Here is a 16,247-nt window from a genome sequence, read left to right on the forward strand (position 1 = left end):
GCCCTCCCCTGGTCACATATATATATTTTGTAAAATATTCGGACAACCCCCTTTAAGAGCTAAAAATCTACAAGTCCTCAATCCAGTGATAGAAGCCCAGACCTTGAGGACATCGCCGCTTTTTGCTCTGACGAGCAGAAATGTTGAATATCCAGCTGCTGCAGCTGACATCTAGTCGTAGTATTGTTTTTAATAAATTCCCATATTATTCTTTTGTACTGTATAAATGAGAGCGCACGTTCACAAAATATAAACAGCATATTAAAGAAACAAAGACATAAAATATCAGGGGCTTTTTGATTACTTCCAATGACCTCCTTTATCATATATATTCTAAATTTTACATAAACCAAAGCGATACCATTTAAAAACTACAATATGTCCAGCAAAAATCAAGGCTGCTGTGAATTATTTCAAGGGAAAGTAAAAAGTTATGCATCAAAAAGAAGCTAAGAGTAAAGAACTCATCATCAAGTCATGCAATGAAAATGGCTAAACTCACGGGGGGTGTAACGGTCGTGTCCTGTGGTTCAGGGGGTGACAGAAGGTCCTGTATCCTCAGTGTACAGCGTCTATAGGACCTCCACAAGGTAATGCGCCGCAGCTTTCAAAGTGACGCATGCGCACAGGCCGCGGTCCGCGATGGGGCTGCTGGTCACGTGCTGCGGGCGCCGTCGCGTCTCAGTGACGTCACGCCGAGGCGCTGGAAGATGTCCGACGCTTCCGGTCGTGCGGCGGGAAACGAGATGCCGGCCAAGAAGCAGAAGCTCAGCAGCGATGAGAACAGTAACCCGGAGCTGTCCGGAGATGAAAACGTAAGAAAAACGCACGGTGTGAACGGGAGTCTGACATAGAGGGGAGCAGGCAGCTGATTGAGTTGATTATCGGGTATTTTTTTAGCTTAGAAAAGGCTGCCCGGTAACGCCTCCCAGCAATGGAGCCCCTTGGCTTGTAAGAACTACACGTTGTAACATGTGTAGCTGCGGTTTGTTATAGTTCATGCCCGGGGTGTTGTTTCCAGTCTTGCTGTGACTTGTAGTTCTCCGTGTTTGGGGGGAGGGGGAGTGGGCTTAGAAGAGCATGCTGAGACTTGTAGCCGCCTTGGGAGGCTGTAAATTTTTTAATGGATCTGTGTTTGCATTCACTAACAGCAATCAGAGGTATTGGAAGGGACCTAGAAATTCCTATTCTATGATTCTAGTGCTTTGGTGGTGTGTCCTCACACTGCTGTGCACTTAGCTCTCTGTGTTGAGTTGTCCTCCACACTAGCCTCTCTGTTCTGTGTAAAAGCTGCAGGGGTGTTCTGCTTGGTTAACATGGCACTTACTCCTAGTGAAGGGCACAGAGCACAGCAGTGTGAGGACACCGTGTATATATAAGTACATGAATACTATATGCCCAAAGATAATGGTCAAACAGCTCTCCAGGGGCAATGACTAAAACTCTGCTGATTCCCTTTAATGGATATTCCAGAAGTGATTAGGGGTAGGAGCTTTAGATCACAAGAATTAGGGGGTCCCCAGGCACTCGTCTAGTTGATGGTTCCTGGCACTGTGGCTCTATGGGAATTATTTCATGATATGCGATTTCCCCCATTCATTCAGGCAGCGGATCCCTTATGTTGTGATTCCTGGGAGCACCCTAATAATATGTTACTTTTCCAGTAAATATTGGGGTCATTGTTGTTTAAATTAAGTTCCCCCCTGTCCATATTCCCTCTAAAAAATTGCTGCTACATAGGGGTCTTCCCCTCTGAGCAAGAAAAGCATGGAACCCCTTCCTCCGATGTTTCTTTTATTTAAATCTTCCTGCTTTCTGTCATTGAATGGAAACATTCAGAGTTATATTCACTGCTATCGCTGTATCCAGTTCTTTACAATGTATCCAACATGTTCAGTGCTGCTATATCCGGAGGATTGAGGGGTTTTGTATTTTGTCTCACTTTATGGATGAAATAATTTTTTTTTTCTTTCTTTGTGTAAGAAAACTTTATTGTAATATTATGAGGTGGGACATGTGAGTTCCTGTAACAGTTTTTAAAGACCATGTTCTATCTAAACTAGCGCTTCACTCTGACAATGTGGACAATGTGAGTACATATAAACTTACTAGACCCTCGCCCAATATTAGGAGAGGTGTATGTGATCTAGTAATATAGGAAGCTGAACCCCTCCTCAGGGCTGATGTACATTACGCTGGAGATGATTGATGTGGGGACGGGGGAGGGGGAATAATAGGGCAGGCGCCATGTGGTTTCCTTATGAGGAGGTGCTGAGTTTTTCTTCTTGTATTAAAGTCTTGAGCTGACGTTCACATTTCTGGATCACGGAGGAAGTGTCGGTGTGTTATTTGCATATTTAGGTTTTTTTTTTTTTTTTTCAACTTAGAATTTTGTGTTTCATTACTAATCATATACAAATTAGTCTGCGATGGGATCACATAATCTTACTGGTTGGTCTTGCAGATAAGGTTTTGGGTTTTGCAGTGGATGATTTTAAGCGTGTTGTGCTTAAAAGGAGGATCTGCAAGATTGTAAGTGGCCCTTGAATGAAAAGCTCCCTTTGGGTGCTGCCACACAGTGCTTTCTTGGACCCTTTTTAAGCAGTCTGAAACATACAAAAATGTATGCATTTTCAGTTCGTTTGAAAACGGTCAAAGAACGCCCGGTGCAGCACTTAAGGCGTGTGCATACGTTTTTAAAATGCAAATGAAGCGCATCTTGTGAACGCAGCCTTTAAAGGACATCTACCAGCAGGATGAAGGTCAGTGTGCAAATGAGCCCGAGGGGCTCCATTAACACCTTTGCAGCCTGGAGCCCCTCAAGCTCATTTGCACACTGACCTTCATCCTGCTGGTAGATGTCCTTTAAGGGCGTCTTCCCACGTGGCGTTTTTCTCGCGTTTTTAAACGCATCCGAAATGAAAGCGGAAGGGGGTTTGGCCATTTGCAATGAAACACATGTGTTTTATTGGAAACGCATGCATTTCAGGCAGACCCCCTCCCACTTTCGTTTTGGATACGTTTAAAAACACGAGAAAAACGCCATGTGGGAAGGCGCACTAAGGGACGCTGTCACTAGATTTTTACCCACTAAACTACCAGCCCCATCAGGTGGGTGATGAAATGTCCTTTCTAGAATTCCATCTGTTATGTGAAAACTCTCTTAAAAAAAAAAAAAAAAAAAAAAAACCCTCCATCAAATTTTCATGCAAATGAGCAGAGAAGTTTCATATTGGCCTGAAATGAGTCAAGTTTAGATGCTGCAGGGGGAGTGTCACTTCAGATGTCACCATCTTCAGTTCTGTATCACCTACAGCATGCTGTAATATCATATAAAGAGGGAGTTCTAGAATTCTGGGGTAAATTCTAGAGTTTGTAGAATGTGTGCGGCATGTTTAAATGTGCCGTGTCCCATGAACTCAAGTTTTTGCTGTGGATTGTATCCAAATTTCATTAGTTAGGCCCTAGCCCGTGGATAAGGCCTAACTTAATAATCAGTGGAGGTCTCAGTGCTGAGACTCCCGCAGATCGCAAAAACAGGGGCTCTGTCGCTCTGTCAGAGTAATGTAGCAGACTGGGGTTCTCGGCACTGGACAGAGGCTAACTTTCCTTCGTGGGAAAACCCCTTTAAGTCAATTGCCTACCTTAGGGCTGTTTCAAAGGAATGTGTGCAGCCCGTGTATATGTGCCGCATGGGCTGCACACAGTGCGGTGGATGGGAGTTCGCACATTATATTGAAATATCGTTCAAGGACGTTCCGTCTGCTGGCAAAAAGCCGTTTTGGAACTATAATAGTTAATATAGCAACCCACAGCAGAAGCTTGACATAACGTGTTTAAAGGGAACCTGTCTCCAGATTTGACCCCCTTTGGTATGGTATGTAACGTCCTTTCTAGAATTCCCTCTTTTATGTGAAATCTCACCCATTTACAGACAAATATGACTCTTCTCCGCTCATTTTCACATGAGATTAGTCAAGTTTAGTGGTTGCAGAGGTAGTGTACCTTTTAGAAGCCCCTATCTCCTGTTCTATAGGACCTATAATCATGTTTATTATTAAAGATATGGATCTCCTCTTTAAGACACCAGGCTTATGGTAAAAGCAAAGAAATAAAGACGGTTAAAAACGGCTTACTTTTCTAACTCTGTGTTTAGTGTTATGTATCTCTGGTTCTATAGCTCAAGGTCTCACAGGGAATTCTAAAAAAGACATTTCATACCTGAGTAGTTTAGAGGGGTAAAACCTGATGACAGGCTCTGTCTAAATAAATCAGACCATTGTTTGTTTCGGGTGCATAAAAAAATTCTTCACTACTAAAATGCGTTCCTCTGTTGCCACAGATTTTCCATGGGCTAAAATGCTTTCCCCATTGAAATCAGTGGGGGGAGAGACCGGCAGAAGCTGCATTGGTCAAAATCTGTGGCAGAAGATCTATGGCAAAAATTGTGGTGTGGATTTTCTGCATGTTTGCATTCCGTCTTTTAATGAAGTCCTGTCGAGTTGGTTTGGGACCCTAAACCAACCAGGGGTCATTATGGTTTAGGGTTCTAAATCGTCTTTTTTGAAGCCTGTAAATAGAGAATAATGAAAAACTAAGCATTTTTACTTACCTGGATGTGAGTCTGATGAGGCACATCGGATTTAAATCTGAAGATCCCACGCCGGCGCCTCCTCAGCTTTATCGCGCATGTGTTGTACTTGCACAGTGAAGCCGGGTTGTAATGCGCTTCACTTGCCGGAATGTCCATGCAAAGAGAGACGAGGTACTTATAAAGTTTTTTGTTGTTGTTGTTGTTTTTTTTTTTAAACCACAGCTCAAAAACACTACAGGGCAATCTGGGACACTAAACCACTGCCTTAAGGACCTGTGGGTGGTGTAGTGTCCCAAATCGCCCTGTCAGGTTCCCCTTTTCAAATTTAAAATTTAATTGAGAGTCTGGTGGGTGCACCAGGAGACGTCCCAATTTCAGTGCTACACAATGAACCTAATAAAACCAACAAATAGATATTTAGGATAAGGCTGTGAGCACATCTGCTTTAGGTTCTGCATACTGTATTCTTGAAGCCACAATAGAGCGGATGGAGACTTGTACACAAACCGAGGCCGCTGCAGCTTAAATTAAGTTTTCTGTCTCGCCTTTCCTTTATTCTTATCAGTTCCCATCAGTGGTTCTATATAATGTAAAGGAGACTTATGGAGCAGATTCTCCTCTGCTTCCTGTGTGCAGTATGGGGGAGACCTCATAGTAACTAGTCTCCAGCCCCCAGCTCTGGGACGACTGAGAATTACGTTGGAGCGTTCACATTTCCAGAGCTGCTTACACTTCAGGAAATGAAGAAAATCGGATTCAAACCTGACAAACGCATAGTAAATGCAGAGGGACGCACCCTCTGCTTTATATCTGCAGGACACAGACTTTGCAGTACAAGCCGTTACCAAGATTCCAAAGTTCCAAATTCTGTATCCTGTGGATCTGAAGCAAAATCTTATACAGGCAGTCCCCGGGTTACATACAAGATAGGGTCTGGAGGTTTGTTCTTAAGTTGAATTTGTATGTAAGTCGAAACTGTATATTTTATAATGGAAGTTCTAGACAATTTTTTTTCTTTTGCCCCAGTGACAATTGGAGTTTCAAAATTTTTGGTGTAATTGGACCAAGAATTATCAATAAAGCTTCATTACAGACATCTTACAGCTGATCATTGCAGTCTGGGACTATAGTATAGCATCCAGAGAGCTTCACCAGAGGTCACAGTGGGCAGAGGGGTCCGTCTGTAACTATGGGTTGTCTGTAAGTCGGGTGTCCTTAAGTAGGGGACCGCCTGTATAGTGATTAGAAGGTTGTGGATTTTTTTATTAGAATATGACTGAAGTTTCCCCATCAGTATCTGCACTGATATATTGTCAGGCCATGGAGTGATGTCTATGTCTAAGACATAGGTGGGGTAGGTCGCCCATCTGTCACCTGTGGGGTGATAATCATCTCCAGATCCGGTAATTACAGCTTTCCTGCAGGTGCTACAGACCTTCCATGTGGTGGATGGATGTCTCTAGTGATCACACAAAGGATGGATCTATAGAAGATGATAAGGATCTAACACTCCACACACCATGCCTGGGTTTTCTGTGGCAGAAGAGGAACGTCATCTCGGCACTGTGATCAAATTCTTTAAACTTTATTGATGATCATTATAAAAAAAATTCCATGACCATAACTACAGGATTTTGCTAACGCATTTTGAGCAGTGCAGTGATGAGACCCCCACAGATCACGAGAATGGGAGGGGGGAGGTCCGATGGGGTCCAAGGTACCTCTCTGGGACCCCCATTCTCGGTATCTGGGGGGGTCTCATCACTAAGACCCCAACTAATCAGCATGTTAGGCCCTATCCACTTGCTGATTAGTGGGGGTCTTAGTGATAAGACCCCCACAGATCACGCAGAACGGGTGGGGGGAAGTCCAAGATACCTTATCGGACCCCCATTATCGTGATCTGTGGGGGTCTCATCACTAAGACCCCCACTAATCAGCAAGTGGATAGGGCCTAACTTGTTCTATGGGAAATCCCCAGTTGTGGAATGATGTTCCTCTCCTGCCTATAACGGGCAGTGTAAGGTGCGAGCAGACGCCATTGATTCAGACAAGAAATTATGTTTTTACAATCATTATTAATGGTGGTTTATCCAAAGTCTTATACTGTTAATAGCAAGTTGTCTCGTGTATATGGAAAATTTGATGGGACCCACTAATTGCAGTCCTGGGGGTCTCGGAGTAGCTGTCCCACAAGCTTACTACGTTCATTTCTATGGGACTGGTGAAGAAAGCCGGGTCTGTCAGCAGTTTCATAGCATTGAATGAAGAGGCAGAGCTTGGTGTCAAACACATATTGATCATCTATCATAGGGATAGGTAATCAATACCCCTTTTATGGCCTCTTTCTGATGTGTACTGGCATATGAGGTGCTCCAAAACCCCTTCATGTACCCATGTGTGCTGTGTACATAGCCTCCTGTATATCCAGTCACCCGTACTCTGAGCCCTATGAACATGTCTCCAGTAATATTGTGTAAATCATATATTGGGGTCCTGCTCTGCCCCCTTCTCAGGACAAGATTTTGGTATATATGAAGTGATCTCCTAACCAAAGGACTCTCTGACCTTGGGGATCCAACTAGTGGGACCCTCTTTGATCATTTTTGTGGGTAGTGAAGGGTCCCGGAGTCAGACGCCACATAGAAAATAAGGATCCCCTATTATATTTATTGGGACAATGTTTTGTGTGTTGTTTACTCCTCATAAGAAGTATAGAGGTGTCTGTGCATTGATAGAACACTCTCAATCCTTGCAGTTTGATTCATTGGTTTTTGCACTTTTTCAGGATGACACCGTCAGTATAGAAAGTGGCACCAACACAGAGCGACCAGATACCCCAACAAATACAGCAAATGCCCCGGGGAGGAAGGGCTGGGGCAAAGGAAAATGGAGATCCAAGAAGTGTAAATACTCATTCAAATGTGTGAACAGCTTGAAGGTGAGTCCATGACTATATGAGTATCCTCCTCCTTCTTATACGGGGGGCATCGCTGGGGGAACACGTTAAAGGAGCATTTTGTCTCATTGATTTCCTTGTCTGTTTTGCAGGAAGATCACAACCAGCCACTATTTGGGGTACAGTTCAACTGGCACAGTAAGGAGGGCGATCCTTTGGTGTTTGCGACTGTGGGCAGTAACCGGGTAAGTGGTGGGCACTGGTGATGGCAGCTGTAGGCGGGTTGTGTCCCCGGTAATTGTTTTATTAATAGTCTCTTCTTCCTTGCAGGTCACGTTGTATGAGTGTCACTCACAAGGAGAAGTCAGATTGCTGCAGTCATACGTGGACGCTGATGTATCCTTTTTGCAAATGTTTCTGTTATGAGATTTGTGTCCTTTTATCTCCCCATTATCTACCTTTCTCATTATACTGTCTCAGATACACACTTATGGTATGCAGCTGCATCCCCCTCTTCCCCACATGCATATATACAATCTTATACCTTATCCATATGTCAGTGGTTTGCTTCGGTACATCCTATACCAGGTATAACCTTTGTTCTATGTAAACAAGGAATAACCCCTAATCCTAGGGACTGCACACCTTGCACAGTACAGGGTCCTTGCATCATACAGAAATACTATGAAAAGTTTCCCTGTTTACTGGCAGATCCATAGTGATGGTATTGTAAGAACTGTCACTTTGTCAGCGCTGAAGTTCATCCAGCAGGCAGGGAGTCCTTGCATCATATTTTCCTGTTTGATTTAAAGACTTCTGTCTGTTCATGTGCAAGTGGCCCAACACTGAATTTTAAAGGAAATCTACCATCAAAGAGACATTACTCATAGATCCAGACGGCATGACTTTGGTAATCTTCTTGAATTTGTTATCCATGGCCTCTTACCTTCTAAAAATCAACTTTTAAATTCTGCTAATGCATCAGATGTGCTCTGGGGGAGTGTTTAGAGACACTCCCTACTCTAGCTTTACAAGCTGTAACACTGTCACTCCCTTCCTCTGCTTCTTGTAATCTCACACAGTAGGAGGGGGAAGTGCTTGTGCACAGTGTAACAGCCTGTGAAGCTACCGAAGGGCTCTTTTTACGTTTCCCATAGAACTTGTGACTCATTAGCATAATATTAAACATTGATTTTAGAAGGAGCGTGCATTAATAAGTGTCCCTGTTTTATCTCCATGGATTTAGATGGTTGATATGCCTTTGTTTTGCATTTTAACCTTAGGGGGGGGGCTGTTTTTAGGACCCACACCAATCACGAGAACAGGGATCCATGTGATGGTCGAAGGGACAGTTTGAGCTTGGGCACTTTACTTCCTTTCTTTTCTATGGGACAACGGAGTTCAGTGTTCAGCTATAGAGAATGATTGGAGTGGTAGTGCACATGCTTGACGTGTCCCTTGGGAACAGACCCCAATGGTTGGGCTAATAGAGTTCATTAGTATTGGCTGTAGTTGTCTCCCCCTTAACACTAGTAGTACAGGGTTATCCATGTTCGACCTGCTGAAATATTCACTTGATTGGATCAGTGGTTCTGCCACTTGTCATTTCCACCTAAACTTTTGCACTAGATGGACCTATAAGGTTTGCTTAGCTTTCTGTCGCTCTTCATATTTTCTGCTCTCTGGAAGTTAAAGTCCTTAATTGAAAGATTTAGGCAGACGAGAACTTTTACACCTGTGCGTGGACTTACGACAGCAACACAAGTCACCCGCTCCTGGCAGTGGCCGGCTCCCGGGGAATCATCCGTATTATTAATCCCATCACTATGCAGTGTATCAAGGTATGTAGTGCGAGTATTGGATATATAAGTCTGCAGTAGCTTATACCAGAAAGGCATCAGGACATTTCTCATTTAAAGGGATTTTCTAGTCCATTATTTTTATACTGATGACCTTTCGGCAGAATTGGTCATCAGCATGTGATCATTGGTGGTCTAACACTGACCCCCACACACACACACAGCTCAACTGTTCCATCAGCATCTGGGTTGCAGAAACTATAATGAAGCTGGAAGTGGAAGACTCCATGCAAATTGGGTGAATCGAAGCTGAGCTGCAGTCAGGCCCGCAACAATCACACACTGATGAACAATAATGTTGTTATAAAGGGGTTATTCAGGGACCCTACTGAGGTCTGGGACAGGGGGGAAGGGTAAAAATAAAACGAAATACCCTGCATTGAGTCACTTTTCCTATGATGCTATGACCAGAGGTGTAATCTTTGTTATTTGTATATATGTCTATATATATGTCTATGACTCGATAGTAGAAACAAATACTGAATATGCCCAAACTTTCTCCCTCTCCACAGCACTACGTAGGCCATGGGAACGCAATCAACGAGCTAAAGTTTCATCCACGTGATCCAAACCTACTGTTATCCGTCAGCAAAGGTAATGTCTAGAACCGTGTAATAAAAGAATAGTAATAATAATAATCTATATATATATATATAGCGCCATCATATTCCGTAGCGCTGTACAAATCATAGGGGACAAATACAAATAAAATACAAAACATGACAGCACAATCATTCGTATGGAACAAAAGGAGTGAAGCCACAGTAGGAATAGTGGTAAGGAACTCTGTATTTTACAGCAACAGAGGCCATTTGTAACGATGGATCGTACAGTCATAGCCCATGTGTATGTGATGGGCTTGTTATATATGTAGCTTCTACACTAGATGGTCAATTATCAGTGAACGGGTAAATAATCGATCACTTGCCTTTTTTTTCCCCTTAAACACTTTATTAAAAGACTCTGATTAACATACATCATATACAATCTCCATATATTAAAAAAATACAATATAAATTCCACATAATTACACATATGTCTATAAGAACAACAAAATGTTATTCCCAAACCACCCCCCGGCTTCTAATGGGAAGCACTCACATTGCTGCTCTCTGCAGACAGTGTCAGCTGTGGACAGATGTGTAATCTTACTTTTGTGTATGTTGTTAGTAGCAGCAGGACTGTGAAAAATGGATTTATATTCCAGAATTGTAGCTTCTCCAAGCATGCCGGGAGCGTGTGGGTTTTGCACTTATTCATTTTAACGCCCTTGTTTCGGTAGATCATGCACTGAGGCTGTGGAATATACAGACGGACACACTTGTGGCGATATTCGGTGGTGTGGAAGGTCACAGAGATGAAGTACTGAGTGCGGTAAGTGATCAATAACCACTCATCAACTGTTCTTATCATAATACATGGTAGACATGTAACCTTCCCCTCCTCTTTACATCGGAAACCTTGTGTGGGTTTACATCACCCCAAATACATCCGCATCCCCACAAACCATTGCCAAAGCCGGGTTGGATTAAGAAATTGGTTTGATTGATGATTGCATCCAAACAGGGTCTCCTAGACCTCCAAAGGAGGGACTGGTGGTGTAAATTATCAGCGACCTCTGACTCTGATGTATATCATTGATAAAGGGAATGGGGCAACGGGTTCTCTTTGCTCCTACCCTCGGCCCCTCTGGCGGGTCGGGGCTCCTACCCTCGGCCCCTCTGGCGGGTCGGGGCTCCTACCCTCGGCCCCTCTGGCGGGTCGGGGCTCCTACCCTCGGCCCCTCTGGCGGGTCGGGGCTCCTACCCTCGGCCCCTCTGGCGGGTCGGGGCTCCTACCCTCGGCCCCTCTGGCGGGTCGGGGCTCCTACCCTCGGCCCCTCTGGCGGGTCGGGGCTCCTACCCTCGGCCCCTCTGGCGGGTCGGGGCTCCTACCCTCGGCCCCTCTGGCGGGTCGGGGCTCCTACCCTCGGCCCCTCTGGCGGGTCGGGGCTCCTACCCTCGGCCCCTCTGGCGGGTCGGGGCTCCTACCCTCGGCCCCTCTGGCGGGTCGGGGCTCCTACCCTCGGCCCCTCTGGCGGGTCGGGGCTCCTACCCTCAGGAAGGGGTCAGGAAGAAGAGATTTCCAGCTTCACCGACCAATATCCCTATGGGAAGCACCTGCCTAACCCCACAATTCCCTCCATAGACCACTCAGGATAAACCCCTTACACTTGCTTTATGAGGGCTTCTTCCTGAGCTTAAGATCTTTGTTATGCTACTGGTGGTTGAGACTGACCAATGTCCTCTGTCTCACTGGAAGATAATCACTGAGCACATCAGTATATACTATATCCATTCACCCTGTATGTAACATGTTCTCCTATAACAATCGCATTGTTACATACAAACAAAGGTCTGTGTGAGGAAGGAGGGCGAAAGTATCCAGGTGCGGGCTTTCTCTATGGATACATGTATTTGTACCTGGCTATAGCTCTCATCACTGACCTGTTGTTATTCTCTTCCCTGTTTAGGATTATGATCTTCTAGGGGAGAAGATAATGTCCTGCGGGATGGATCATTCCCTCAAACTGTGGCGACTCAACTCCAAAAGAATGAAAATCGCCATCAGGGGATCCTACGAATATAATCCCAGCAAGACAAACAGGTGATTGGCCAAGGCTACGAAAAAACTACTGGATACCTGCAAAAGCCAAGTGTTGTACTAAGCTGAGTGTACACTCACTGGTGGCAGCATATTACACAGTGACCATAGTGACAATAGTCTTACTATTCTCCATGGCTGCTCGTTACAAAATCTCTCAGCTTTGTCTCTTGAGGATACTGAACATAAGCATTTATACTGTTTGTATTTCAGTTCTGTGTTTGCTGTTCTCCTAATTTCAGTCTTCTACATGTGACTGAGAGCTGCCTATAAATGTCATCTTTTTCTTATTTTCCACAGACCATTTATTTCACAAAAGATCCACTTCCCAGATTTTTCCACAAGAGACATTCACCGAAATTATGTGGATTGTGTGAGGTGGCTCGGAGACTTGATATTGTCTAAGGTGAGTGTAATATGTGGGACGGCGTTAGACCTGAAAGCAAAGGGATTATACACAGAAAATTATTTCATAGAGTATCGCACATCCTGTATTATACTCCACAGCGGCACTCACTATTCTGCTGCTGGTGCAGTCACTGTGTACATACATGACATTACTTATCCTGTACTGATCCTGAGTTACATCCTGTATTATACTCCAGAGCTGCACTCACTATTCTGCTGCTGGTGCAGTCACTGTGTACATACATGACATTACTTATCCTGTACTGATCCTGAGTTATATCCTGTATTATACCCCAGAGCTGCACTCACTATTCTGCTGCTGGTGCAGTCACTGTGTACATACATGACATTACTTATCCTGTACTGATCCTGAGTTATATCCTGTATTATACCCCAGAGCTGCACTCACTATTCTGCTGCTGGTGCAGTCACTGTGTACATACATGACATTACTTATCCTGCACTGATCCTGAGTTACATCCTGTATTATACTCCAGAGCTGCACTCACTATTCTGCTACTGGTGCAGTCATTGTGTACATACATGACATTACTTATCCTGTACTGATCCTGAGTTACATCCTGTATTATACACCAGAGCTGCACTCACTATTCTGCTGCTGGTGCAGTCACTGTGTACATACATGACATTACTTATCCTGTACTGATCCTGAGTTACATCCTGTATTATACTCCAGAGCTGCACTCACTATTCTGCTGGTGGTGCAGTCACTGTGTACATACATGACAATACTTATCCTGTACTGATCCTGAGTTACATCCTGTATTATACTCCAGAGCTGCACTCACTATTCTGCTGCTGGTGCAGTCACTGTGTACATAGATGTCATTACTTATCCTGTACTGATCCTGAGTTACATCCTGTATTATACTCCAGAGCTGCACTCACTATTCTGCTGCTGGAGCAGTCACTGTGTACATACATGACATTACTTATCCTGTACTGATCCTGAGTTACATCCTGTATTATACCCCAGAGCTGCACTCACTATTCTGCTGCTGGTGCAGTCACTGTGTACATACATGACATTACTTATCCTGTACTGATCCCGAGTTACATCCTGTATTATACTCCAGAGGTGCACTCACTATTCTTGACTGACACAAGATAACATTTCCATCAACGCCTTTGTCTTTTAGTCCTGTGAAAATGCCATTGTGTGCTGGAAACCGGGCAAAATGGAGGACGACATTGACAAGATCAAGCCCAGCGAGTCCAACGTCACCATCCTGGGGAGGTTTGACTACAGCCAGTGCGACATCTGGTACATGAGATTCTCCATGGACTTCTGGCAAAAGGTCTGTGATCCCGGCTCAGTTATTGGTTATTGGTAGTCTCTGGTAAGGCTTATTCAAGGGGAGAGGCTCCTGCTTCTTGCCTTGCAGATACTGAACTGTCTCAATTATAGATCTAGAGAGTTCCTTGCACATGACACTTTATTTATATGATGGATATTAATATTTGGATGGGGCTTCAGACATGACACTTGCCACAATGTGTCTTTACCTTGTTACGCCCCCAGTGTGGTTTGTGTCTAGAGAACTGTGAAACCCTCCTCCTCCTTCCTTCTAATAATCTGATGTCTTTCTCTGTGCAGATGCTTGCACTTGGGAACCAGGTGGGGAAGCTTTATGTCTGGGACCTGGAGGTGGAGGATCCGCACAAAGCCAAGTAAGTTCTTCCCTTCTGGTAATTGTTGAATCCATTCCTGTTCATGTAACAGTAGTTCCCATGTTATTAGAACACACGCTCCGAGCTCAGTCTGGCAAATATGGCCGACTTATTGTACCAAATTTTGAGGAGTGAATTACAGGCGGTCTCCTACTTAAGGACACCCGACTTACAGACAACCCATAGTTACAGACAGACCCCTCTGACCTCTGGTGAAGCTTTCAGAATGCTTTACTATAGTCCCAGATCGCAATGATCAGCTGTAAGGCGTCTGTAATGAAGCTTTATTGATAATCCTTGGTCCCATTGCAGCAAAAAATGTTTAAACTCCAATTGTCACTGGGGCCAAAAATTTTTTTGTCTGGATCTACAATGATAAAATATACAGTTTCGACTTAGATACAAATTCAACTTAAGAACAAACCTCCGGACCCTATCTTGTACGTAACCCGGGGACTGTCTGTACTCGCATAAAGGGGGCCTATCAGAAATCCCTTCACTATAATACTATAGCTATCATTAATAGATATTTTTCAATAGGCGAGTCAAGTTTTGAGACTGCAGGGGGGAGAGTCTCTTCTGGTACACTTATCTTCAATTCTGTAGCACCTAGAAACTTGTGGCTGGTATCATATTAAAGATTAGAATCTTTCAGTTCTTATCAGGCTTGTGGTTCTGATGTAAAGAACTGTAAATGCAGCCAGGTAAAAAGAAAGAAGAGATTTATATCTTTAATATGACACCAGAATGTTATTAGGTATTACAGAACTGAGGGGCTTCTGAAGTGACTCTACCTCTGCAACCTCTAATCTCATCTCCATCAAAATCTGACTCTTCTCCTTTGCATATGACTTTGGAGTGGCAATTTTTTTATAGGTAAATATAATATTTCCGGGGGAATTCTAGAAAGGACATTTCATCCCCTACATGAGGGGTTTGCTAGTTTAATGGGGTTACATCTGGTGACTGGTTCCCCTTTAATCCAGATATGATGCTCCACCATAACAGGGGTCTTGATATCCTGTATCTTGTCTGTTACAGGTGCACGACTCTCACTCACCCCAAATGTGCGACCGCAATCCGACAGACCAGCTTCAGCAGAGACAGCAGCATCCTGATCGCGGTGTGCGATGACGCCACCATCTGGCGCTGGGACCGGCTGCGGTGAAACATCCGCCGCCTCCTCTTCCGATGACGGACCAAAGCGGTGTAGCGTGGAGTGTGCGGCCACTAGTTGTTTGTAGGAGTCTTGTCAGCTGAGTTTAGTGACCCCTGTCCTTCCCTGTACTGTTCTCTCGCTAAAGTTCAGCTGCTTTTGAATTTAAAAAAAAACAAAACAAAAAACTTTATTTTTGTACAGCTCTGTGTAACGTCTGTAATGTTTTTACGGATTTTAATGTATTTACTTGTCTGATGTATATGCCGTTTTGTATGAGTGTGAGACCCGGACTCGTCGGGGAAGGCGGGACAGGTGTGTCCCGCTTTTTTTTTTTTTTTTTGTAAATATCTTGTTTGTAGCCTTTTTAAAGTAGTTGTTAATTTAAGAATATCATGTTCTGAGGGTTCTGGACTGTCGCCTTCAATATGGACTAAATCCAAAAAAAAAAAAATTTTTTTTTTTTGTGAAGCTGAAGTATCGCCATTCGTCTGTAATGGAGAGACAATAAAGTGAAATTAACAATGAAAACCGGACTGTCCTTTGTTTTTTTTTTGTTTTTTTTTTTACTAGGGTTATCCTGCATAAGGGGAAGAGGTGTAGGAGTAATAGTTCTATATACCTTTTGTATACAGTGAGCTCCCCCTAGTGTTGATTGGTTCTATATACACTCACCGGCCACTTTATTAGGTACACCTGTCCAACTGCTCGTTAACGCTTAATTTCTAATCAGCCAATCACATGGCGGCAACTCAGTGCATTTAGGCATGTAGACATGGTCAAGACAATCTCCTGCAGTTCAAACCGAGCATCAGTATGGGGAAGAAAGGTGATTTGAGGCCTTTGAACGTGGCATGGTTGTTGGTGCCAGAAGGGCTGGTCTGAGTATTTCAGAAACTGCTGATCTACTGGGATTTTCACGCACAACCATCTCTAGGGTTTACAGAGAATGGTCCGAAAAAGAAAAAACATCCAATGAGCGGCAGTTCTGTGGGC

The 16,247-nt window shown here is 44.0% G+C and overlaps 1 protein-coding gene across 1 annotated transcript; it reads left to right on the plus strand.

The window, feature by feature from the left end:
- Positions 1 to 656: 656 nt before the first annotated feature.
- Positions 657 to 15,782, plus strand: EED (embryonic ectoderm development). The gene is made up of 12 exons (XM_072134056.1): positions 657 to 815; positions 7,383 to 7,535; positions 7,646 to 7,738; positions 7,824 to 7,889; positions 9,209 to 9,334; positions 9,865 to 9,946; positions 10,635 to 10,726; positions 11,865 to 11,998; positions 12,296 to 12,401; positions 13,564 to 13,722; positions 14,022 to 14,095; positions 15,137 to 15,782. The coding sequence occupies exons 1-12, from the start codon at positions 711 to 713 to the stop codon at positions 15,261 to 15,263; spliced, it is 1,317 nt and encodes a 438-aa protein (XP_071990157.1). The 5' UTR covers positions 657 to 710; the 3' UTR covers positions 15,264 to 15,782.
- Positions 15,783 to 16,247: the final 465 nt, after the last annotated feature.

This window comes from Engystomops pustulosus, chromosome 2, assembly GCF_040894005.1.
Source record: "Engystomops pustulosus chromosome 2, aEngPut4.maternal, whole genome shotgun sequence".
Taxonomy (NCBI): domain Eukaryota; kingdom Metazoa; phylum Chordata; class Amphibia; order Anura; family Leptodactylidae; genus Engystomops; species Engystomops pustulosus.